Source organism: Carcharodon carcharias, chromosome 14 (assembly GCF_017639515.1).
Source record: "Carcharodon carcharias isolate sCarCar2 chromosome 14, sCarCar2.pri, whole genome shotgun sequence".
NCBI classification, from domain to species: domain Eukaryota; kingdom Metazoa; phylum Chordata; class Chondrichthyes; order Lamniformes; family Lamnidae; genus Carcharodon; species Carcharodon carcharias.
This window is the reverse complement of record NC_054480.1, coordinates 72,022,059-72,045,783: the sequence shown is the minus strand read 5'-3', so window position 1 is coordinate 72,045,783 and position 23,725 is coordinate 72,022,059. Positions and strand designations below refer to the sequence as shown.

The 23,725-nt window shown below is 43.7% G+C and overlaps 1 protein-coding gene across 4 annotated transcripts in view; it reads left to right on the top strand.

The window, feature by feature from the left end:
- Nucleotides 1-13,313, top strand: part of LOC121287154 (protein TMEPAI-like) — an 83,690-nt gene extending 70,377 nt beyond the window's left edge. For 3 of the 4 annotated variants that reach the window (XM_041204745.1, XM_041204747.1, XM_041204748.1), the window contains 2 exons: nt 2,833-2,987; nt 12,672-13,313. In XM_041204745.1, coding sequence (XP_041060679.1) covers nt 2,833-2,987; nt 12,672-13,217 — 701 coding nt within the window. In that variant the 3' untranslated portion in view covers nt 13,218-13,313. The remainder of the gene's footprint in view (nt 1-2,832; nt 2,988-12,671) is intronic. The other variant, XM_041204746.1, reaches the window with a different exon arrangement.
- Nucleotides 13,314-23,725: the final 10,412 nt, after the last annotated feature.

Below are 23,725 nucleotides of genomic sequence, written 5' to 3'. Positions count from 1 at the left end.
GGGCTCTGGACTGAGCAGATAAAGAGAAATTGGCAGATGGGTTGAGAACCAGAGGACACTGATTTAAGGTATTTGGCAGTAGAACCTAAGGTGACATGAAAAACGTTTTTACAGAGTGAATGTTTAGGATCTGGAATAGACTGCCAGAGTGTGGAGGAGACAGATGCAGTCGTAACTTTCAGAAGGTAAGCACCTTCAGAAGATAAGCCCCTGCAGGGAAAATTCTCCTGGGCTACAGGAAAAGTATGAGGAAGTGAGGCTAGCTGGGTTGCTCTTGCAAACAGCTGCACACACAGCTGAATGGCCTCCTGTACTGTAACCATTCTAAGCAGTGTGGGGTAATAATAGTGTCCCAGAGGTTGAGGGGTGCCAACCAGACCATGTGGTATAGGATGATGTAAAGGTGCTGTATGTAGAGTCATACAATCCTGAGTTGTCCTGGGGAGGGAGTGTGATTGGGCTGCAGATAATTGTTGGCCGTGTTTGAATCCTTACCACCATCCAATTCCCCTCTGTCCCTGGGCCCTGGTTTCACCCCTGGGTTTGCTATGTTGTCTGTCTAAAGTTGTAATGCAATTCTGAGTGCGATTCTGTTGGTCAGGGAGTCCCAGAGTGGGAGTATAGTTCTAAAGGGATCAGTTCACAAAAGCCTGAGCTGGAGGGGTAATGTAATTGTAGAATATTACAGCTCAAAAGGAGGCCATTTGATCCCCCTTGCCTGTGATGTCTTCTTTGAAAGAGCTATCCATTTGAGTCCCGCTCCCCTAGTCCTTCTCTTTCTCCCCCCACCCACTCCCAACATAAATTTCTTTTCAAGTACGTATGTGCTTTTTTGAAATTTACTATTGAATTTGATTCTATCCATAGTTTCAGACAGTGTGTTCCAAATCATCATCACTTGCTGTGTTGCTTTTTTAAAAAAAAACTCCTCTCCCTGCTACCAATTACCTTAAATCTTTGTCCTCTGGTTACCAAAAACACATTCCCTCCTCAAACTACCACTGGAGAGAGTTACTTCTTATTACTTTATCAAAACCATTTAAAATTTTGAACTCTATTTAAATCTTCCTCCTAACTTCCTCTAAGGAGAACAACCCGTGTCACTAACCTTTCCTGCAAGACATTTTTCTGACCTGGTGAGCTCCAAAGGCAATTTTCAACCTGTGGCGATGGCTCCTAGTAAATAATCCCCAGTATTTGTACGTGTAAATAATGCTGGCAACTCCCAAGTTAACCCTCCTGCAACAAGACTGTCTATGATGTTTTTATACTACCCTTGAAATGTCACCAACACAACGCTGGTCTGTGACAGAATCAGCTGTGTGTGTTTAAAAGGTCAGGGTCCTCCTGCAGTCAGGAATGTCTGGGGATTGGGATGGGTCAGAAAAGGAAATCGGAACATTGGAAGCTGAGAGGGCCAGTCAGCTCCTTTCAAATCTGTTCTATCATTCAGTTAGATGATGGCTTATCTCTATCTCCACCTCACTTCAGTGATTCCCTTAACTCCATACACTTAATAACCTTACTTAATTACTTCAGTTTTGAAAATTTCAATTGACCTCCAGCCTGAACTGCTTTTGTGGGGGGAGTGTTCCAGATTTCCACCACAGTAAATATACTGTTTGAATAATGCAGTCAGGCTGCAACGGTTCAAGAAGGCAGCTCACCACCACCTTTTCAAGGGCAACCAGGGATGGGCAATAAATCCTGGCCCAGCCAGCAAAGCCCACATCCCGTGAATGAATAAAAATAAAAAATCTGGGCTCCTCTGTAGAATACTACAGTAGGATTTCTTCCCCCCCCCACTCCTTGAAACTCTTGCCTCTGTTCACTGCATATGGTAGCTAGTTGAAAGCAGGTCTGGGACCTCCATTTGGCTGCAAGTGATGCACAGTCTATTAATTCAGCACTGCTGGAGTGTAGCCTCCAGCCTTTATAGTGGTTTATTTGTGTGAACAGGAGAGAGGTCTAGAGGTCTATTACAACCCTCTGAGATCCCTGCATTTCTTCACTTCTGGCTGTGCACACCCCAGTTTTCATCACTGGCAACCAAGCCTTCAGCTACCTCAGGAAACCCCTCACCAAGCCCCTCATTCCACCTTAAAGCCTCTCCTTAGAATCTACCTCTTTGACCAAGCTTTTAGTTACCCTCCGTGTAATATCTGAGGTTTGGTGTCCGAACTCTGTGAAGGTCCTTGGGACATTTTAGTATGTTGAAAACGCTTCATAGATGCAAGCTGTTGTCCAAGGCTCCCTCCCCCTTGTTAAAATTGAAATGTTTTGTGGATGTTGTTGGGACAACCACTGCTTCTCAAATCAATCACGCTGAACATCTTCTAAACGCATTTCCAATAGGACCAACCCCCAAACCCCAAATCCCACCCCCCTCCCCCACATTTTTAAACCAGGTTTTGCTCCAGCCCTAGAGTTGTACCCCAACCTCCCCGATGTAGGCATACAGAAGTATGAGACTACCTGCTCCTCCATACCCCACACTGCTCTCTCTCACTCTCCCCTCTGTGTATTAGAAAGATTAACATCACCTGGAAACGGAGTTATAATAAAAGCTTCTTCAGAAATATAGTCAAGAGCAGTATGGCCTGCTTCAAAGGTAGCTATTGGCCACAGCCACCTTTGAGCTCGTGGTATAGACTCAGCAGCTGAGGAACCTGTAATTCAATTGTTTAATCTTCCAATGTACTTAAATCAAGCTGTCAGGTGGGTTAGGTCTCCCTGAGCTGGTGGGTTCCATCAATTTGGGTTTGATTTCTCCATAATGATACTGTCAGTCTCTGCAGTCTCTCATGTTGTCCTTTTTGTGTTCCATTTCAGCTGAGTTGGAGTTTGTCCAGATAATTGTGATAGTGGTGGTGATGATAGTGATGGTCGTGGTGATCACCTGCCTGCTCAACCACTACAAGCTCTCCACACGATCTTTAATAAACAGAACGAGCCACATGAGGAGGCAAGAAGACACTCTGCAATCGGTAAGATGTCCATCTACAAGCATAAAACACTTTGAAGGTTTTTAAAAATGATTGCTTGGGTACAGTAGGTTACTGGTTATTGTACTGGACCAGGAACCCACCGGTCCTGAGATCAGAAGCCATCATGGCTAGTTGGAGGAAATGGATTCAATAGATGGGATAATCTGTGAGCTAACACCAGGAAATGAAAGACCTGCATTTATATAGTGCCATTCACAACCTTGATGTCTCCAAGAGCTTTATAGCCAATCAAATTTTTTTTATATGTAGGAAATACTGGCAGCTAATATTCACATAGAAAGATCCCACAAATGACCAGTCTGTATTTAATGGTGTTGATGTGGAATGCATGCTGGCCAGGACACTGAGTGAGAACCTCCCTTCTCCTCTTCAAAACAACATGGGATCATTCACATCCACCTGCGAGGGCCAATGAAGTCTGTTTAATGTGTCATCTAGAAGGCACCATCTCTGGAAGGGCAGCATTCCTTCACTTATTCTCCTGGTTCAGGTTCCATTCCCTGCCACCACCCTAATTCCAAAATGGGGCAGTGCAAGTTTGCATCTCAACTGCACAACACTTGGTCATCTCATTCTTAGTGACCAGCATTAAAATTGGCCAGGTGCATTGCTCCTGATCTTTCTTGACTAATTGTATGCATATAAGCTGGGACAGGGGGGAGTTATCTGTGTATTTTGTGGAAAGGATGAAAGATTAGGACTGTTATGCCCTGTGTAATTAAATTCTCTTCAACTCGCTAAACTCACAAACTCACTAAACTCCCTTGCTCATTCAATCCTTTCTTTTCCCCCTGCCCCTCAGCCTGGACTTCTAAGTGATGGCTTAAGGAGAGAGTTGAGAGGGAAACACATACCTGCCCTATTTATCTGGAAAGGAGCCAGATAATGGGCAACAGTGAAAAAAACTCTAGATTGTAGAGAACCAGCTGTCAAAACCATCCCACACGCCACTACAACGCTGCACATTCCCTTCTATCATCCTCTCTCTGGGTGGCGTTGGCTAGTGAGACACTCCTGGGCCGTGTACAACACATTCTGCCCACCACTGTTTTATCTTAGGCCGCCGCCCCCCCCCCCCCCCCCCCCCCCCCCCCCCCCCCCCCCCACCCCTCTCCCGGATTTGCTTTACACAAGATGCGAGTTTCTCTCAATGCAGTGCAGCAGTCTGTAACAGGGACGTGGGTGGAGCAGTAGCAGATGGGTCTGCGCAAATTTAGCCTGCTCTGTGCATTGTGAAATCTGAAAGTGACCCAAATACTGGAGTTCCTGTTTAAAAACAGCCCCATCTCAGTAACCTGAAGGGTACAAACGACCTCATCATTGAACAGTGAGTCCTATGTTGTTTGTACAGTAGGAATTGATCAACGTGACAGTTCCATTAATCAGTGCTGAGGTGCGCCAGGTAGATAGATTAATGCTCCTTGGGATCTGGGTCCTCAGGCAGGACATTCTGGTGTATGAATGACAAGTAACTCATTGTATCATGGAATGGAGGCAGGTGGATTAATCCCTCGGTTACCAGGACAGGTGTAGCTGCACCTGGCTGTCATTTTGAAAAATAACCAGCAGGAGGAGAATGCTCAGTGGGGGTGCTGGGGGTGGGGGTGCGTGAGGGAAATGCACACGTTCAACTGTCTCTCTAGAAACAGAAGCTTGCCACCTCAGTCTCTTTTTTAGAAAAAGGACAAAAACCACCAGATTTCCCCTGACGCTGCCGCTAAAAGGCAGTGGCATAAACTGTTTTGTAAAGTCCAGAATGTTATACTCGGAAATCTACAGTGCATCACTCCACTGCCAAAGCAAAGCAATGTGCAAAGTAGTTTGTCCCCGTTAACTAATCCAGATCAGCCACAGGTCACCTACTTGGCAATTGGTGCTGTCAGTGCCCCTTGTGCTGTCAAGCCTTTTCTTACCAAAGTGGACTCTAGTGGGGCTCAGGAGTGTAGACATGAACCTGCCGTGTGTTCGGTCCAGATCTCTGGTCGCATGTGTTATCCTTCAACCTCTGCACATTCGAACTGAGTTAGCAGGAGACCAGATGATGTTTGATTCAGAACATACTTTGGCCCACAATCAGGTTAAAAAGTACAGAACTTGTGAACTGATGAGAGAGCACCTGATGCATTCAGTATAACACACAGTCCACGTACTAGTGTGCACACAAATGCTAACCTGTTTCATGGTGTGGGATACAGGATATGGCACCTCTACCATCCACCCTCATACTGGGCAGTTTTTGATAAACTCTTGATTTCTGCTCTGACTGCCTGTGCCTGCCTCTCGGCCTTCAACAGAAATCAAAAGATTTACAGGTGTTAACGCACTCTGACCAGACATGACCAGTCCCCAGAGAGAAACGAGTCCCATCTCTCCCTCTAATATTAGTCTAGCTTGCAAGCCCACACCTCCACGTGGATTGGAATGATAACCCACTTCTGACCAGATTGCACTTTTATTTAAAAAAAAATAAATATGTCTTAACAGAACTTGTGCTCAAGCCCAAAACAAAAACAGAATTACCTGGAAAAACTCAGCAGGTCTGGCAGCATCAGCGGAGAAGAAAAGAGTTGACGTTTTGAGTCCTCATGACCCTTCAACAGACCTAGGTGAATCCAAGGAAGGAGTGAAATATAAGCTGGTTTAAGGTGTGTGTGTGGGCGGGGGGGGGGTTTGGGTGGGGGGAGAGAAGTGGAGGGGGTTGGTGTGGTTGTAGGGACAAGCAAGCAGTGATAGAAGCAGATCATCAAAAGATGTCACAGACAAAACGTCAACTCTTTTCTTCTCCGCCGATGCTGCCAGACCTGCTGAGTTTTTCCAGGTAATTCTGTTTTTGTTTTGGATTTCCAGCATCCGCAGTTTTTTGTTTTTATCTTTGTGCTCAAGCCCTTTCTGTGACAAAATGGTGAGGAATCCTGATCCATGATTGTCCCTTTCGGAGTGACAAGGTGTAAATGCTGGGGCTTTCTAGGTTGATATGAAGTTAATTCCGGCTAGTTGGTCTTCATGTCAGTTCGCAGTCAGACTGACTTCTTTCTATCATTCTTTCCTTTGTCTGAATTATATTTTCTGTTGGTGAGGAAATTTCTCTGCAAATTGGGAATGACTAGGCAATCTTTCTGGTCTTAATATTTAAAAAGTGTGAGACAGGAATTTGTGTCAGTAATGGAGAGAGGTGAATCTTAAGCGTGTTTCCCACTTGTCTGATTCACACTCCCTTTTGTAAGATCAGTATGTTGGGAAGTTCATGCACACTTCCCTCTGCTCCAGGATACTTCCCTGCAGATAGCTCCCACCTAATGGCTGCCCTCTGTACACACGGCAGATACAGTTTGATTCTCTTGTCAACATTTTGCATGTGGTGCCATTGCTGATACAGCAATGTGAAATGATTCTCACATGGCACTGAGCAGCAAGGAGGAGGAACTAAATGCTGGGTACTTCAATCTATTGCTGCAACAACAATGATCCACATTGTTTGACCAGAGCAGCCTTTCTATGTGGTCATGTTAGGGGACCTCCTTCCATCTGACGATTTCTTCCCTATGCAACAATACAAGATGGTATAAACTCTTGCTCCCAGCTTGATAGTCTGTCCCAAGCAAGGGGGTTGATTTGTGTTAGCTTTGAGGCTTGTCTGTGAAAGACAGCCAGTGTCGGTGCTGCCTTTAACATTGTGTGCAGTTAATCCTGAACACCAGTTTGGAGACTTGAACTGATGGTATGCGCAGTTGGTAGCACTTCCCCCTCAGAAGGTTGTCAGCACATAGACCAGGCTGCCAGCCCGCTGCAGTACTGTGGGGGTGCTGAACTGTCTGAAATGCTTGCAAATGAGACCTCCCTATCTGCTGATTCAAGTGGAGCTGAAAATCATTTAAGGCAGAGCGGGGGTGCCCTCCCCTGCTGCCCTGCCTTTCTCACTTGGCCCCAACATCACAAAAAATGGATCTCATTGTTGTTTATGGGATCGTGCTGTGTTGAAGATTGGCTGTCACGTTTCCTACATTACAGCAGTGACTACACTTCAAAAAGTACTTAATCAGTTGTAAAGCACTTGGAGACACCCTGAGGCTGTGAAAAGCCTTATATAAAAGCAAATCTTTTTTCTTCCTTTATTTAAAAACCTACCAGATGATGCTGAACTACATTTCGAGCTCAGGAGAAACGTTTTCCCAAGTTGCTCCCTGGCAATGAAGCCTGATTTAGAATCCAGGGCTAAACCTAAATTGTGTGATGTACATTGTGTGTGAAACCATCTGGGCAAGATAGCCATTGTACAGTGAAGAATGGGCACAGCCACATGAGCACGTACACTTGCCTTAGTACCTTTGGTACAGGTGACATGGTTATTTCTGACACCTGTTACAGGTGCAGCGCAGCGGCCCAGAGTGGCTGATGAATGACACAGGGTCACCTTAATAAGAAGTAAAATTATTCTGCCCACACTTGCTGTTTTTAGTCAGTTAAAGCAGTTTTATTGATAGCTGACAACCTTCCATCGTGTGACCCAATTACCTTGTTATTTGTTTGGGGGTGTGGGGGGAGACGAGGCCATGAATGGGAGTTGATGTGACATTGTTCAGTGATTTGACCTTATCATTTCTGGTGCTTTTTGGCACAGATACTGAAAAGGAGCAGAGCTTCAGACAAAGGCTACTCTGTGACATCTGCCACCTGTACCTCTAGCCTAGTCACCTCTAGACTGTATCTACCTCCCTAATCTGTCCCTGCAGACAGTGTGCTGGGGAGCGCCTAGTCCTGCTCACCTGTATCCTTGGAGCAATGGTGCCACCTACTGGAGGCACAGTTAATGTCAGGAAACAATAATCAGCCATTTATCATTCTAACTACTAATTTATCTGCTGGTCTGTGTGAGCACTGCAGCTCATCTGCTTTTCAGGAATAATGGTGTTCAAAGAGGGTCTTTGAAGATAATAAGTAGTAAAAGAATACCCAAGACTTCCTTTACAAGGGTAGGAATCAGTCTGTAAATTCAGACTTTTCTCCATCAGAGAACTGTAACTTTCTAACCTCCTTCCCTCAACATTTTTTTTGTTTAATCAGCTCTTCAATTTTCCATACTTGCACAAGAATATGTATTGTAAGGTGGGGGAATGAAGACCTGACATTTGCTTTTGTTTTGCTTTGTCAACCATTAACATGACTATTGCAGCGATTTACCTTCTGTGGTTTTATTTTTAATTTGCTGAAATATCCAAAGTCAAGTTGTCTTCCTGACAAAATGGTGGGGTGGGGAAGAGGAGAACTCACATGATCTGTTGGTGATAGTGAGATTATTGAGAGGCTGAGGTGTAATGGAGGGTTAGGTTGAGTTACTGCTCCTGACTTTTTAAATGGACAAAGCCCAGCCTCGGGAAGAGGAGCATCTGGAGAGAGAGAGAGAGTAAGTCCTGTGCCCAGGGAGAGTGGGGTGCTGCTTTATGTATTGTGCATACTGTCACTTGAGTAGACACTAAAGTGTTTTGGTGAACAAGTTATAAAATCTCTGGTCATTGTTGAGCGGCTGTTGATTTGAGATGTGTGGAGGGGAGTGGGGGAAGAGGGGGTTGGGGGTTAGGGGGGAGGAGGAACGAGGGGTTTTCACCGAATAGGAAATGGCAGCTGGAACCCAAGGTGAGAGTTCATTCTGCTGACCCTGTTCTGAGACAGTTACTATGTTTTCCTTTTTGATAAAAGGACAAAACGATACAGTGTGGCTCTTCCTCGCACATGGAGCCCTTGTGCTCAGTCCCATTGTTTTCAGCAGGGTATAGAGGACCTAGTCACGCAAATGTGCTCAATATTTCACATGCACGCCTTTTTGTACATGGATGGTTTAATGAATAGAACAATCAAGTCATCTCAGAACTGTCTCCCCTCCCTCTCTCACTCTCATTTGCACTTCTCTTTCCTCCTTTGCACTCTCTTCTCTCCCTCGTCCTTTTTTCTTAAATTCCCTTCTCTCTCTATCTCATTCTCCCTCACTCCTCTCTATTCTCTTCCCTGCCCTTTCAGATGTAATATGAATTTGATGGTTTTCCGGTGATCTTGGGGCCCGCAGCACACAGCTGCTGAGTCAGTGTGAAATGTGGTATCTAGAAAGAGGAGACATGGCTATAAAGAACAGATTAGATGTAAGATCTAGAGCATTAGAAACTTCTTTGCAAGGAGCATTTTGAGGCTGTGGAAATGACCTTGTTCACTGGCTAGTGATTACAGCAGTGAGAGCATGCTGACATTTAAGAATCGGTTAAGATAGATGGTTGAAGGAGGGAATAAAGTGATAGGGGACAGAGCAGATGGACAGGATTAGGACTAACACTGCCCCAAAGGATAAACACCAAGATAGAATGGGTGGGTTGAATGAAGACCTGACATTTGCTTTTGTTTTGCCTTGTCAGCCATTAACATGACTATTGCAGCGATTTACCTTCTGTGGTTTTATTTTTAATTTGCTAAAATATCCAAAGTCAAGTTGGGCTTCCTGACAAAATGGTGGGGTGGGGAAGAGGAGAAGTCACATGATCTGTTGGCGATGGTTAGATTATTGAGAGGCTGAGGTGTAATGGAGGGTTAGGTTGAGTTACTGCTCATGACTTTTTAAATGGTCAAAGCCCAGCCTCGGGAGGTGGAGCATCTTGAGAGAGAGAGTAAGTCCATGCTGTAATTTCTGTATGAAATTTGGCCCCAAAAGAAGCTGGTGTGAAAAATGAGAATTGTCACACTGTTGGAGTAGCAAGAGCTTTGCTCTGCATCTTATCCTTCTGTATCTAACAGTACCAATGCCTGAAGTGGAAAGGGATTGGAACACAAGTGCCAACATCCCTCATCCTAATTATCACAAAAATGACATGCTTCACAGTGCTTTACAGCCGATGAAGTACTTTTGTAGTGTAATCACCTTTGTAATGTCGAAAATGTGGCATCCAGTTTGTGCACAGCAAGCTCCCACAAACAGCAATGTGAAACTGGCCAGATGGCCTGTTTTAATGCTGTTGGTTAAGGGGTATTTATTGGCCAGGACACTGGAGGAACACTCCTGCTCTTCTTCAAATAGTGCCATATGATCTTTTATATCCATATGAGATAGTAGATGGGTCTTGGTTAACGTTTTGCCCGAAAGATAATGCAGTGTACAATCTTCTGACTGTGTGCTGGGAATGCTGCCACTGAGCCAAGGCTGACACTGGGCAGTAATGTAAATGCGAACATTTTATGCCATGTCCCACTTGAACCTTGAAAAGGACTGAGCAGTACGATTACAGGCTATCCTTCCTGATTTGGGCTGTGCCTCAAGAGGGACCTTTTGAGGTATATTATAGTAGACTGGCGTATTAGTAGAGGCAGATCTGTCACACAACATGGTAACAGCTAGAGAGGATGAATTAAACACATCACACACCGATTACAGGTTGAAAACTGTAGGCTAGTGTGATATTATGGAACAACACTAATTGACATTCTGATTTTATTTTGCATTAACTTATTCCTTCCATCCCACAAAGCTGTAGATCAAAGCCCTTTCAATTGATCATCTTACCTCCTTGTGCAGGAAGGAGGCCTGTGGCCTTCAGACAGCACAGTGGCAGCAAGTGGAATGTCAGAGGTAAACCTGGAAGGTCTGATCCTCGCTTCACCTAATTGTGCATTCCATCTATCATATCCCATCCACCACCAGATAATCTGTTTTTAATGATGTTGGTTGAGCAATAAATATTGGCAAGGACACAGGAGGGAACGTCTTTACTCTTCTCGTGGTGAGATTGTGAATGACATATAAATGTAGATAGAGAAATTTATTTTAAAATATCTCACCATATACACTGACTCATTATCATACATGGGGCAAATGCAAAGCTGGCTGAAGTAATGCATTAAATTTCTTGAGAACTAATTGTGTGAATTTTAAAGTAATGTTGTCCAGCACTCTGCCCTGTATCTCCTCTGAAGCATTATAATTATGCTAACATATGGAGCAGGGGATGGGGGTGTAAGATACTATGGGCTAATGTGGGAATGCTTCGATCTGGTAGCAGGTGGCCTGTAGTACCTGTCTAAGCAACATTGCTTTGTTTGTGGCCAGGCAGTGGGTAGAGATGACTGAGTGAGTAGATTAGGGAGAGGGGGAGTGAATGCTGCATCAGTATGTTTAAATTGACTGATTTTTCCAGCAGCAACTTTTGTTTTTAAAATCGGATGGACAGTAATGTTATACAAGGAGTAGTTTAGCTGATCACTGACCCTGTTCCCTATCCCTTGGGCCTGACGTTTGGGTTTGTAATGGCCTGCTGCTCAAAACTGTAATGAAGGCTCACAGAGTTCATCCTGGGCGGTCACTGGCGGGACAGAGTGGAGGGCAGTTGTCTGCAAGTCTGTCTCGCCAGTGCCAAGTACCAACAGCAATTTATTTATTTGGCGTCTCTAACATAGTAAAATGTCTGTGGCTCTCCCACAGGAGCATTGTCAGACAGAATTTGAAACTAATCCATATAGTGTGCTTGTAGGATAGGTGACCAAAAGCTTGGTCAAAAATGTAGGTCTTAGAGTTGAAAGATAAGCGGAGATGTTTAGGGAGGGAATTCCAGACCTTGGAGACGAGGCAGCTGAAGGCAAGGCTGCCACTGCTGAGCCAAAGAAATCTGGAACACTCAAGAGGCCAGAATTATGTGTTGTGGGGCTAATTGAGATTGGAAACGGGGAGGGGCAAGGCCATGGAGGGATTTGAAGGCGAGGATGAGAATTTTGAAATCTAGGAGCTGCTTAATTAGGAGCTAATTTGTTTCAGCGAGCACAAAGCTGATTATGAACATTACTAGGTGTATGTTAGGATAGGGATAGGGAAAGCAGAATTTTGAATGAGCTGGATACCCCACCAATCACGATCCACTGGAATTGATAGCCAAGCAAGTGCCTTTGGTGACATTAGAACAAGCCTGAACCCCTAATAAACCCAACATGGTTCAGCAAGCATTGAATTCTGAGTAGAAGGCAGCCAGCTCCCTGTTCAGTATCCGGGTTTTCTCTACCTCACTGAGGAGTACGCTCACCTGGGAGTCGAAAGGTTGTAGGTTCAAGCCTCATTTCAGAGCTTTGGAGGTTCAGCCTGAGTTTTGTAATCAATGCAGTACTGAATGTGTGCATTGAGGTGCCAGCCTTCAAAACGGACATTAACCCAACGTTCCAGCTCCCCTTTTGGGTGGTTGTTAATGATGCCAGTGGCACTATTCAAAGAAGAGTGGGGGAAATTTTGTCAATGTCCTGGCCAATATTTATCTCTCAACCAACATCAGTAAAACAGATTGTCTGGCCATTTATTGCGTTGCTGTTCATGGGATCTTGCTGTGCTTAAATTAATGGCCACATTTCGTACAATGCACACTTTCAAAAATAGTTAAGTGGCCGTAAAATGCTTTGGGATGTCACAAAGTCATGAAAAGTGCTTTGGAAGTGCAAGTTCATTCATTTCAATCTCTGTCCTGGTTAATTAAAATCTGAATAACCTTTCATTAGAATTCAGCGATTTAATGTGTTCAACTTGCCCATGTGTATTTTTGGTTCCTACTTTTAATTTTGGGTGCCATATTTTGGCTTGGCTTTTTACCTTGCCAATGCTAAAACCAGAAATGGCTCATACGGAGGTGATTAACTATCTGTCTTCTCTTTCAGCAGCAGATCTACACACCCAGATCGACAGACAGATTGACAGTCCCATCATTCCTACAACGGGATCGATTCAGTCGCTTCCAGCCCACCTATCCCTACCTGCAGCACGAGATCGACCTTCCTCCCACCATCTCTCTGTCAGACGGCGAGGAACCCCCTCCGTACCAGGGGCCCTGCACCCTCCAGCTCCGTGACCCTGAGCAGCAGATGGAACTGAACCGAGAGTCAGTCCGAGCTCCGCCAAATAGGACTATTTTCGACAGCGACCTGATAGACACGTCGATTTACAACGCAGGGCCCTGCCCGCCCAGCAGTAACTCTGGCATCAGTGCCACCAGTTACAGCAGTAACGGCCGAATGGAAGGACCCCCGCCCACTTACAATGAGGTCATAGGTCACTACCCAGGGTCGACCTTTTTCCAGCACCAGCAGAACCATGGCATCCTCTCCGTGATGGGAGGCAACAGACTGCAGCACCCTCAGAACCATGGCCTTGAGAGTACAGTTGTCCGGAACAGCAAAGACAAAAAGACAGGACATCCCTTCTGAGATCCACTCTATGCACTTCAAATCAAACCAAGGGGCATGGGTGAGCAGGAGAGCATGGTCAGCTGTGCTTGCTCCCGTTACCCACCCCCCTCCCCCCCACCCCCACCCCCCTCTCCATTGTATAAAGTTAATACTTAGCTATGTCGCATCTGAATTGAACATCAAGCGTAGTTCTTTTGAGCTACATTAGATAAGGAAGTTCCAATACTCTTGTGTTACTTTAAAAGAGACCTTAGTTTAAGCGATGTGCGTAAAATGCTGTCTTTAATTATCTCACTTAACTTTAAAGAAACATTTGCACAAAATTTTATGTTTGAAGAACCTGCAATATGTCTAATGAGAAAACTGCATGTGGAGGCAGGAGTATTTTTGTAATAGAAATGGCCTATACGAAAATAATGTCTTTTTTTTGTTTTGTTCCCAGATGAGAGAAATGGCAATTTTTGGAGTGCCATCTCAGCGTGTCTCTAAACATTTCTGTATATTAAAAAAACAGGGGTTTAGAGTTATTTATGAACACTTTTGAAACATTGCACTATTTTGTAATATGAGTAACAAGCAGACACTTGTAATAATGATGGCCTCCAGTGTCTGCCACAGATGTATGAACAAGCAAAGATGTTCTTGGTTATAGAAGTGCTGAGCTACACAGATATTTGTAGGTAAAGTCCTGTAGGCCCTGGATCCATTGGGAAAAGAAGCTGCAATGATATTAGAATATAGAACAAAGCTAGAGGGTTACGTGACATTCAGAATAAATTGTACTTTAAGATTAGATGGGAGTTACAAGGAGCCTCTTCTGTTCTTCTTTGTGACTCTTGGTGACACGATGGACCCAATACTGTGAATCCAGCTTGCAGTACATCTTAGAAAAATCATCAGGCTAGAAAATAGTCATGGAAAAGATAACCAAAGACACAGTCCTCTTTATACCCAGTGCAGGGTAATAAAATATGATTTGTGACAGTTTTGGTACCTTTTAGCATGTCTGCAAAAAATCTGTAGCAACTTTTATTAAGAAACCACTCCCTTTAATGTCAATACTAGCCTCGTTTTTGAATTGTTTCAAGAAAATGTGATGGTGTGGGTTGTGTGCCAATCAAGTTTGGAAAATTCTATATGCTTTGGCAGTCTGGCAAGGAGCCCAGGACAGAAGTAATGACTTTGCGTATTGTGACTCAGAGAAGGGTTTAGATGTGCGAATGAGTCACTGGTAAAGCAAGGTGCACTTTTCTCCCAAACCTGTTGAGGTGTAGTCTGAGCAGAGTGGAGTTGGTCCAAGCTCCAGGAAGGACAGATACCCTATTCCCTATTATTGCCATCCCTCTGAACCTTGAGTATAAATACCCCAGCTGGGGAATTGGGTGGGTGGGGGAACAAAGCATGGCAAATTTAATGGGAAAGGGAAGGTGAGAAAAGGAGGACGGGATGACTATTTCTAATAGAAGAGATCAACTGGCATTTTGATTGTCTCATAATTGGTCACATTCAGATCATGGTATCTGATACACTGACTTTGTTTTTCTGCATTAAGTTTTCAAGTTGCTCAACTGGATGTGGAAACACCCACACTTTGGGCCACCTTGAGCAAATGATTCATGTCAATGAGTTGAAAGTAAGGAATTGTCGGTTCTATACAGTGAACAAGTCTCAATGGATTTCCATTGCATTTATCAATTTGTAGACTGAAGGTTGGAGACAAGTTCAGATGTTTTTTCCTGGCCTTCTGATAAAGTTCACCTGGTGGGGAATGATGTACTAAAGTGATTGAAGTTCTCGATCGCACCGTTGTGTCCCTAGTACAGGTTTCCCTGCTTCTCAACAGACCACGAACCCACAATCGCTGGCAGCTCCAATGACTAAAACTCCACAGTGTCCTGCTTTCAAAAATAGACCCAGACCTCAAAATGACACCCACTTTTCAACTTGTTACATTATTGGCCAAATAAAGTTGAAGCTTAAAAATGGTGATTGTGATATAAATCCGTCTTTTTGGTTTCTGTGCTGGTGGCAGGTCGAGTGCTTCACTCTCGCTTGTGACAATTTCTTCAAAAAAAAACCTCTCTATGGAGAGTAAATCGGACATGAGCCCTACATGTGTATCACAAGTCATGGAGAATGGCATAGGTGCTAATTGATTTGGAACAATACTTGGATTAATGGAGCTTCTCAGTCAGCTGGTGATGATGTCAAATGACAGAACCCATATTGATAATTCTTGGTACCTTGTTAATGCCACTATTGGAATAGTATTACCAAGATGCACCCAAAATCTTTCAGGCATGTCTTTGACTCTGCCTTTGACATATGGGGCACTATTAAATATTCTTCTGTTGCCCACATTCAGTAGAGCCCTGAAGGGTGGTATTGTGGTCCTGTAACTTTCTGCTTGCACTCACCAATCTCTTGATGCCCTTGCTAGATTTTTTTTGGATCTTCCCAGCTCAAGTTGTTGACTGCTAAGGCTGAGTGCATTTTACCAATAAGAATAATCTAATTTCCAGCTTCCACAAGGTATGTGAAGCACACCATGGAAGAATTGGTGATAGGTGGCGGCTCATCTGTCCTCCTCCTGGGAGGACGATGCAATGTGCCTTTCGACTAGATAGACCTTGTAGAAAGTAGGAAAGGGCTGGTTTTCTTTGGCTGGTAAGTGCACAAATTCTCAATTGGGAGCACCTGCCCAACACTCCCCAGGCAGGAAACCCGTGCAAGATTAGGTGACCTATCACTTTTACAGCTGGCCCAATATTACTCCTGACTTTAGTTTCCCAATGGACAAGTTAGTTAAAATTGTCCCAGAGTTGGAGAGAATCTCAGTCAACTTGTAAATGGCCTGTCCATCCCTAAGCCAACTCAGTCTCCAAAAAGACCCCAAGGTAGAGATTTTGGCCAAATCCACCTTCCCCCATTTATTCTTCCGTTCTTTCTTTATTGTTCCCTCACTTGCAGCAATACAACACAGTTTAGCTCTGCAGTTACTGTTGTTTCTAACCGCATTATTTTGTTCCTTTGACCTTTGGAATGCCAGCAATTTCCACATGTGTTCACTTTAATAAATGTTGTCTTGATGTGTAGTGGAGAATCTTGCTAGTGCCAGATGAAGGCTGAGTCACCCAGAACCTCTCTGTTTCTACTCTTTCGAATTTGCTTTCTCTGAAATTGCTCCATTGCCCAGACCCTTCTCTCTCATTTTTGTGTTATTTATAGGCACAGGTGAGGTGTTCAGTTACTGAAGGTTCTTTAAAAATTACTGTGCGATTGAGGCAGTGTTTGTCGCTCTAATGTCGGTTCTGTTAAGAGTTCTGCAGGCTGGGAGAGGAATCGTCCATGTGCAATTCAGAAGGGGAGAGAGAACGGTGTGACCTAATCTTAATATTTCAGCTTTATGTTAACACTCCCAGGTTCCACAAGTGTTGTGCCTCATGTTAAAAGTGCTGCTTTGTTTAATTTCTTTCACACCCTCCTCCTTCCCACCCCACCCTTTCTCTCTCTCTCTGGTGCTGTGTATAACTTGAATATATTCACATATCCTACCCATTGGTGAAAGAAGAATTTATATTATGGGTATTGCATGTAGTTTAAACAATAGTATTAACCAAATGAATGGAATCTGTGAAACCTAACCACCACCACCATTACATGATGTTACAGTCTAATATAGTTCTGTTCAGTCTAAAGTCAAGAATGGATTAAAGAGGAACTATGAAAGGCATTATTACTTTGACAGGTTTATTTCCAATATTGGTTTTACAATAAACAGCTAAGCACTGTAAAGACAAAAGCTGCAACTTCTGCACTTTGTAATGTGATCTTCAGAGCTTGGAATGATGCTGGTTTATTACATGAGAAGTGTTTTTTTAATTAAAAAGAGTGGGTAGAGATGTGAGTTTGGGTGATAAATGGGAGCTGCTCCAGCTGATGTGTGGTAGCAGTCTGCCCCATGTAGGGTCTATGATTTGCTGAACACAGTCTGCCCTTGTTGAAATCCAAATAGTCTGCTGCCTTATTGCGTCCATCAATGTCTGAAAGGTAGGAGTGTGAAGTGAAAAATTAATTGCACTTCATCTAATCTAACATTCTTCCCCAAAAAGCGCATCTACCACCCACCCCCCCGCCCCACCCCGCAACCAAGTCAGTGAATCACAATGACTGACTGAAGTTTCAGTATTAGAGTACCTGATTATTATGGAATGGGGTTCCCACCTTGATACCCGTGTGCATTTTGTAGCAGTCAGCTTCCCAATCCCTAACTGAGCCCTACAATGAGAGTTGGGATAATAAACCCAGCAGCATCTGTCACTTGTATCAGACTGGGTCCTGACCCAACAGATTGCTGATCTATCCGTGCACTTGGAAGATAATTTCCTCACGTTCATTGATAGTTATCCCAGACCCCCCCCCCCCCCCCCCCCCAAAAAAAAGGTTTAGAGTAAAGATTTCTGAGGTTTTGTTTGAGCAGTAGAAAAAATGAGTTTTATTTACCCACCCCCACCAACACCCCCCCCCCCCTCCCCAAAATGGGTCTCAAATAAAATGGAATAAAATCAGCTGCACTGGGAAACCTATCTTGAAAGCAACAGCTGAAAAACCACAGCCTCCAAAGTGTCCCAGTAGACGGAGGTTGAGGTGCTTATTAAACTTGGCTCAGCAGCTCTTTCGTGAACCGGGTGCAGGTGAAAACACCAGTGTCTCTCGCTTTACGAGTCCCGGGAAAGCAGGTCTCGGTTGAACCCTCACATCAGGTTTGGACAGAGGCTGCAGCCTTGCAAACCGACTGCCTAAAGCGAACGGAAATAGAACACTGGAGGCGCCCAGCTGGTCAGCCGATTTTTAAGGGAAAGGGATCTGGAGAAAGATGTTACTTTGAAATAACTGGGATGTGCTCTCCATGCAGATGCGGTCTGAGCTGTGCAATATCACCTGCGTTTTGTTTTCAAAAACTCACGGGTGAGCATCACCACTTCTGCTGACCCGATTCCAGTCCATAACTTACAGGCTTTTAATTCTCCTAAACCATTCGAATCCCATTTTAGCCTATAACTGACCGTAACACTATTATTGCAATTGTCTGTAATTCACTCCCACCAAATGAGTCAATTTATTTTGGCGGAAAAATACATCCTCTGGTTTATTCAGCAGCTCCGAACTTTACTGTGTTAGTGACCGGCAGCGAGGGCTCAATTCACGGTGCGGAGGATTTGGAATCGGGAGTGGGAACTCCCTGTGTTCATTGGAGTTAGTTCAATCGGAACAGTCTTGTCTCAGATTCCCCGCCCTCTGGATTTGTACTCCTTATCGTTTCAGCTCTTTTGTTTTAATTATGTAATGTTTTAAAACATATATTTGGAAATAAAAATCTTCAGTTGGGTTTGGAAGGCCGTTCTGACTTCATTTTTAAAATCGAGATTTTCTACAACGACTCTGCTTACATCTGCTGGGTTTAAACTTTGTGTAAAATATATACAGCACTTTTTCAAAGCAGTAAAAGTAACTTTTTTTCTCATTGTAGTAACTGTGGACTCTGAGCTTACAAAAGAGATCCCTCTGTACAAGCTTATTGTGTACATGTGACTAATGGTGTTTTTTTTAATAAAAGGCAATCTCTGTTGTCACTAGGGTTTGAGTTACCATGGGTGGCACATGTTTTCCAGCATCAAGCCCGCTCTTCCCCTAAGTAATTTTTTTCCCCCCAAAGTCAAAAAATGTCCCGAGCTCTACCATGTACAGACTCTGTGCTTCCAAACTCGGGTTATATCTGGAGCGAGAAGACTGCAGGGGCGGCAGGACAGGCTGTCGGAGTAACTTGCGGGGACATCTTACAACAAGTGTGTACTGGTTTCTTGAGTGCTTTAACTGACCAGTGCATTAGAAATCCTGGTGACAACACTGATTTATATATATATAAATCAATGAGAACGAAATCATTCCTATATCCTGCATTTTTGCATCCGTGTATATGGTGCCCTTGAGCCTGTCTCTTCCTGTAAACTGTTAATGGTATTAGAATTGATTTTAAATACCCTCTCTCCTCCGCCCCCCACGACACACATCTCTCCCTCACATCACCACCCTACCGCCGGGCTATTTTATGCATTAACGCATTTGCAGAGTTGCTCGAAGTGATGACATTAATCACAATTATTTTTATTTTTATTTGTTTTCAGACGCTTGTGACCGACTTTACAGCGATCACATTTGAAACAAATTTTTAAAAATACTTTAAAAAAGAAAAATAAAGAGAATAAATAAACCGGACAGCTTTGTTGTGGTTCATTGGCGGGTGTGTAAATCAATGATCAGTGGCGGTCACAGCAGTGAATATGTAGATCACGGACTGTACAAAATGGACGGGCTCCAGTCAGGATGAATCTTGATTCTCTTCTACCAAAATGATTGCAACTTCAGCATGTATGGTTTCCCACCTGTGATCGGCTGAAGTGACATTACCAAGGCCAGTGTTTGCTGCCCATCCCTAAATGTCCTTGAGAAGGTGGTGCTGAGTCGCCTCGAACCGCTGCAGTCCGCCTGGATACACTCACGGTGCTGTTAGGGAGAGTTCCAGGATTTTGACCAAGTGCGGCAATATGGTTCCAAGTTAGATTGGTGTGTGACTTGTAGATGATTGTATTCCCTTGTGTCTGCTGCCCTTTTTATTCGAAGTGGTGGATGCATGGGTTTGTGGGGGGCGGGGGTTGGTGTTGAAGCCTCTACAAGATTCAGTTAAACTCCCAAATTAATTTTCTAGGTCCTGAAATTCCCCCTTACTTCAATTCTCGGAATCTCTTTGTTCATCATTACACTGAAATAGAGGTGATCCTTGCCCTACTTTACAAACAGGAATTCCATACAATTACACAGTTTGTTGCTACTACCCAAAGTGTTTGACATAGATCAGTGGTGGCATTCCGGCCACTGTGCAGCACTGAGGAAGTGCTACACTATCAGAGGTGCCATATTTCAGTTGATTCATTAAACCAAGGTCCTATGTGCCCTCTCAAATAAAAGATCCCATGGAATTATTCCGAAGAAGAGCAAGGGAGTTCTCCCTGCTGTTCTGGCCAACATTTAGCCTTCAACCAACAAGACTAAAACAGAGTGCCTAGTCATTTTCCAATTGCTATTTGTGGGATCCTACTGTGTGCAAATTGGCTGCCCTTTTTGGAGCAGTGACTGCACTTCAAAAAGTGCTTCATTAGCTTCAAAACACTGGGACATTCTGATGTCATAAGAGATCTTATATAAATGCAAGTTCCTTTTCCTGATTTCTTTGCCCTAACCCACCAATTGCTGCCATGTATTGTATATCATAGAGTTGTTGCAGCACAGAAAGTGGCCATTCAGCCTGTTGTATCTGTGCCTGCTCTTTGCAAGAGCAATTTATTTAGTCCCACTTCCCTGTCTTTACCCTGTAGCCTGCAATTTCTTTCTCTTTACACAATGATCCAATTCTCTTTTGAAAGTCTTGACTGAACCTGCCTCTGCCACACTTTTGGGCAGCGTACTCCAAATCCTAACCACTTGCATTAAAAAAAGTTGTTCCTCATGTCACTGTAACTTAATCACTTCTAGTCGGTGTCCTCTGGTTCTTGATTCCTTTGCCAATAGGAACAGTTTCTGTTCATCTACTCTGTCCTGACTCCCCATGACCTTGAACACCACAATCAAATCAAATCTATTCTTAATCTTCTCTTCTACAAAGAATAGCCCCAGCTTCTCCAATATATTTATGTAATTGAAATCCCTCATCCCTGGAAACATTCTCATAAACCTTTTCTGCACCCCCCTGATGCCTTCACAAGTTCCCTAAACTGCGGTGCTCTATACTGGACACGTTACTCCAGTTGAGGCCAAACCAGTATTACATACAGGTTTATCATAGGAACATAGACCCATCAAGCCTGCTCCATCATTCAATCAGATCATGCCTGATCATCTACATTAATGCCACTTACTGCACTATCCCCATATCCCTTGATGCCATTAGTATCTAGAAAGATATCGATTTCTGTCTTGAACGTGTTCAATGATTGAGCTTCCATAGCACCTCTGAGGTACTGAATTATAATGATTCACCATTATCTGAGTGAAGAAATACCACCTCTTCGTCTCAGAATAAGGGGCAGGCTAATTAAGACGATGTCCCCTGGTTCTAGACTCACCACTCAGGGGAAGCATCCTATCTACATCTATCCTGCCAAGTGCTTGCCATAACTTCCTTGCTTTTGTGCTCATACCCCTATTTATAAGGCCCAGAATCCAGTATGCTTTATTGACCATTTTCTCAGCCTGCCCTGCCATCTTCAATGATTTGTGCACATATACCTTCAGGTCCTCTCCCAGGCTGCCCATAATTTCTGTGGCCTTGACAAGTCCATCTTCCATGTCTACATTGGATGTGCAAAGTTGCAGCCTCTGTTTCACTATCTTATGAAGCTGTTCCTCAACTTTTGGTTACAAGTTTCCTTTGTTTTTGATTTTTGTTACAGTGCTCTTTGAGGGGCTACTAATCAGTTAATTTGTTTATTAGTTCATTAATTTAAATGGTAGTCCATGTACACCACATCAACTGTCTCAGTAACCTCATTAAAAAAACTCAAGCAAGTTAAACCTGATTTGCCTTAAGTCCAAAATGACTTTCCTTAATCCACGTTTGTCCAAGTGACTCTTAATTTTATCCTGAATTATCGTTTTTAAAAGCCTTCACACCACCAAGGTTGACCTGTAGTTGCTGGGCTTATCTTCACACCCTATTTGAACAAGGGTGTAACATTTGCAATTCTCTACATCTCTGGCACAACCCCTGTATCTAAAGAGGATTGGAAGATTATGGCCAGTGCTTCTGCAATTTCCACCTTTACTTCCTTCAGTATCCTTGGATGCATCTCATCCAGTCTATCTCTTCACAGTTGAGGACACAAATTGATCCAATTTTCCTTTCTCAATAGCAGCAAATGCTGAGAAGTTCACCACTATTAAGGGAAGCAACAGTACCACAACTTTTGGCAGGCCCAGTTATGCTGAAATCTGGAAGTTATGATGTTCCTGACTGGTATTATGTTTATGAGATTTATAAGATTATTATCTTTTGGGACTGTGTCTTTAAATTTAGGGGGAAAAAAATGAAGGGAATCACGTGACCTGTGCTGAGGTCTGCCTGACAGCAAGCCTGGTAGTTTGATTGTTAGAGATTAAAGGGAGCCCCAGATTGTTTCACTGAGAAGGTTCATTGTTTTTACACTTGCAGACTATGGCAAAGACAGCTGTGAGTCTCCAAAGTGCCAAATAAGTGTTGAAAATGTCAGTTTTAAACAGCTGTGCTTTAATCTGTCCGTTTAGTTCCAAGTTGAAAGAGATTTGGGCTCTCAAGGATAACTAATCAGCATCTCTACCTGGATACAAAGCCCAATGCCATGGTGATGGGCTTTGAAATGGAAAGGGTACAGAGGAAGCCATTGTAAAGATCAGATTACAGGAGGGTTGTCCAACATGCGGTCCATGGGGCACAGTCTGGCCCGCCAAAGCTTTCTATCCAGCCCACCAGTGGGCCTCAGCAAATACGGGAGAGAAAGCCTGTGATTGGAGGAGCAGTGGGAAGGTGAGTGGTGGCACTCAGCCTGGGCCTGAGCACTGGAGTGACGGCAATGGGTCTGCAAAGGAGTGGCTGTCTGCAATCAATATTCAGCAAGGTTCAATATCTCTAGGAGCAAGGCTCACCAAGCAGATCTCCTGAGAAGTTTACAGATAACACTATACCCACAAAATGACAACAAGGAATCCAACAATGTGACCCTGGAAGGACAGGTAATTAACAACATCCTCGCCACATTTCTCTCTGATTTCATCAGGGACACAAGTGATGAGTTCTGTCTGTGAGCTGAAATCAAAATGCTTTTACTGTCCAGAATGGGGTCAGTGACTATGCCAATCACTGCCATCCCATGTGTGTTAGAGTGGGAACACCAAGGAAATTGCAATGTCATCCTAGCCTCTTGAGCACTCCCAGGAAGTGGCTTCACACTATCAGTGGGTCAGAAGTCTGGTTGGAGTGGGAGCACTGGTGGGGATAGAAAAAAATCTGAAAGAGTGGCTATGGAGCATGAAGAATAAGGTGGCATCAATCAGCCTTCAATTACAAATCAAACATTTAATTCAGTAGCTTCTACTGTATTATCTCCCATGTATTACATCTTGTGTTATGTAGCTGCTCTGATGAATTGCAGTTTAAAAAACCTTCAGTGGAAACAGTTTATTCTGATTTATAGAGTACTGTAGAATGAGCCTGGCAGCAATTGATTGGATATTGTAGGTCGCAAACATATAACTGCAGTGTTTGTAAAATAAAAAGGTTTGATGGGGTAGAGAAGTTATTTTTTCTAGTGGGGGAATCCAGAACAGTGGGACACAATTTTAAAATTAGATCTGGGCTGTTCAGGAGTGAAATCAGGAAGCGTTTTTCCACACAAAGAGTAGCGGAAATCTGGAACTCACTCCCTCAACAGTCTGTG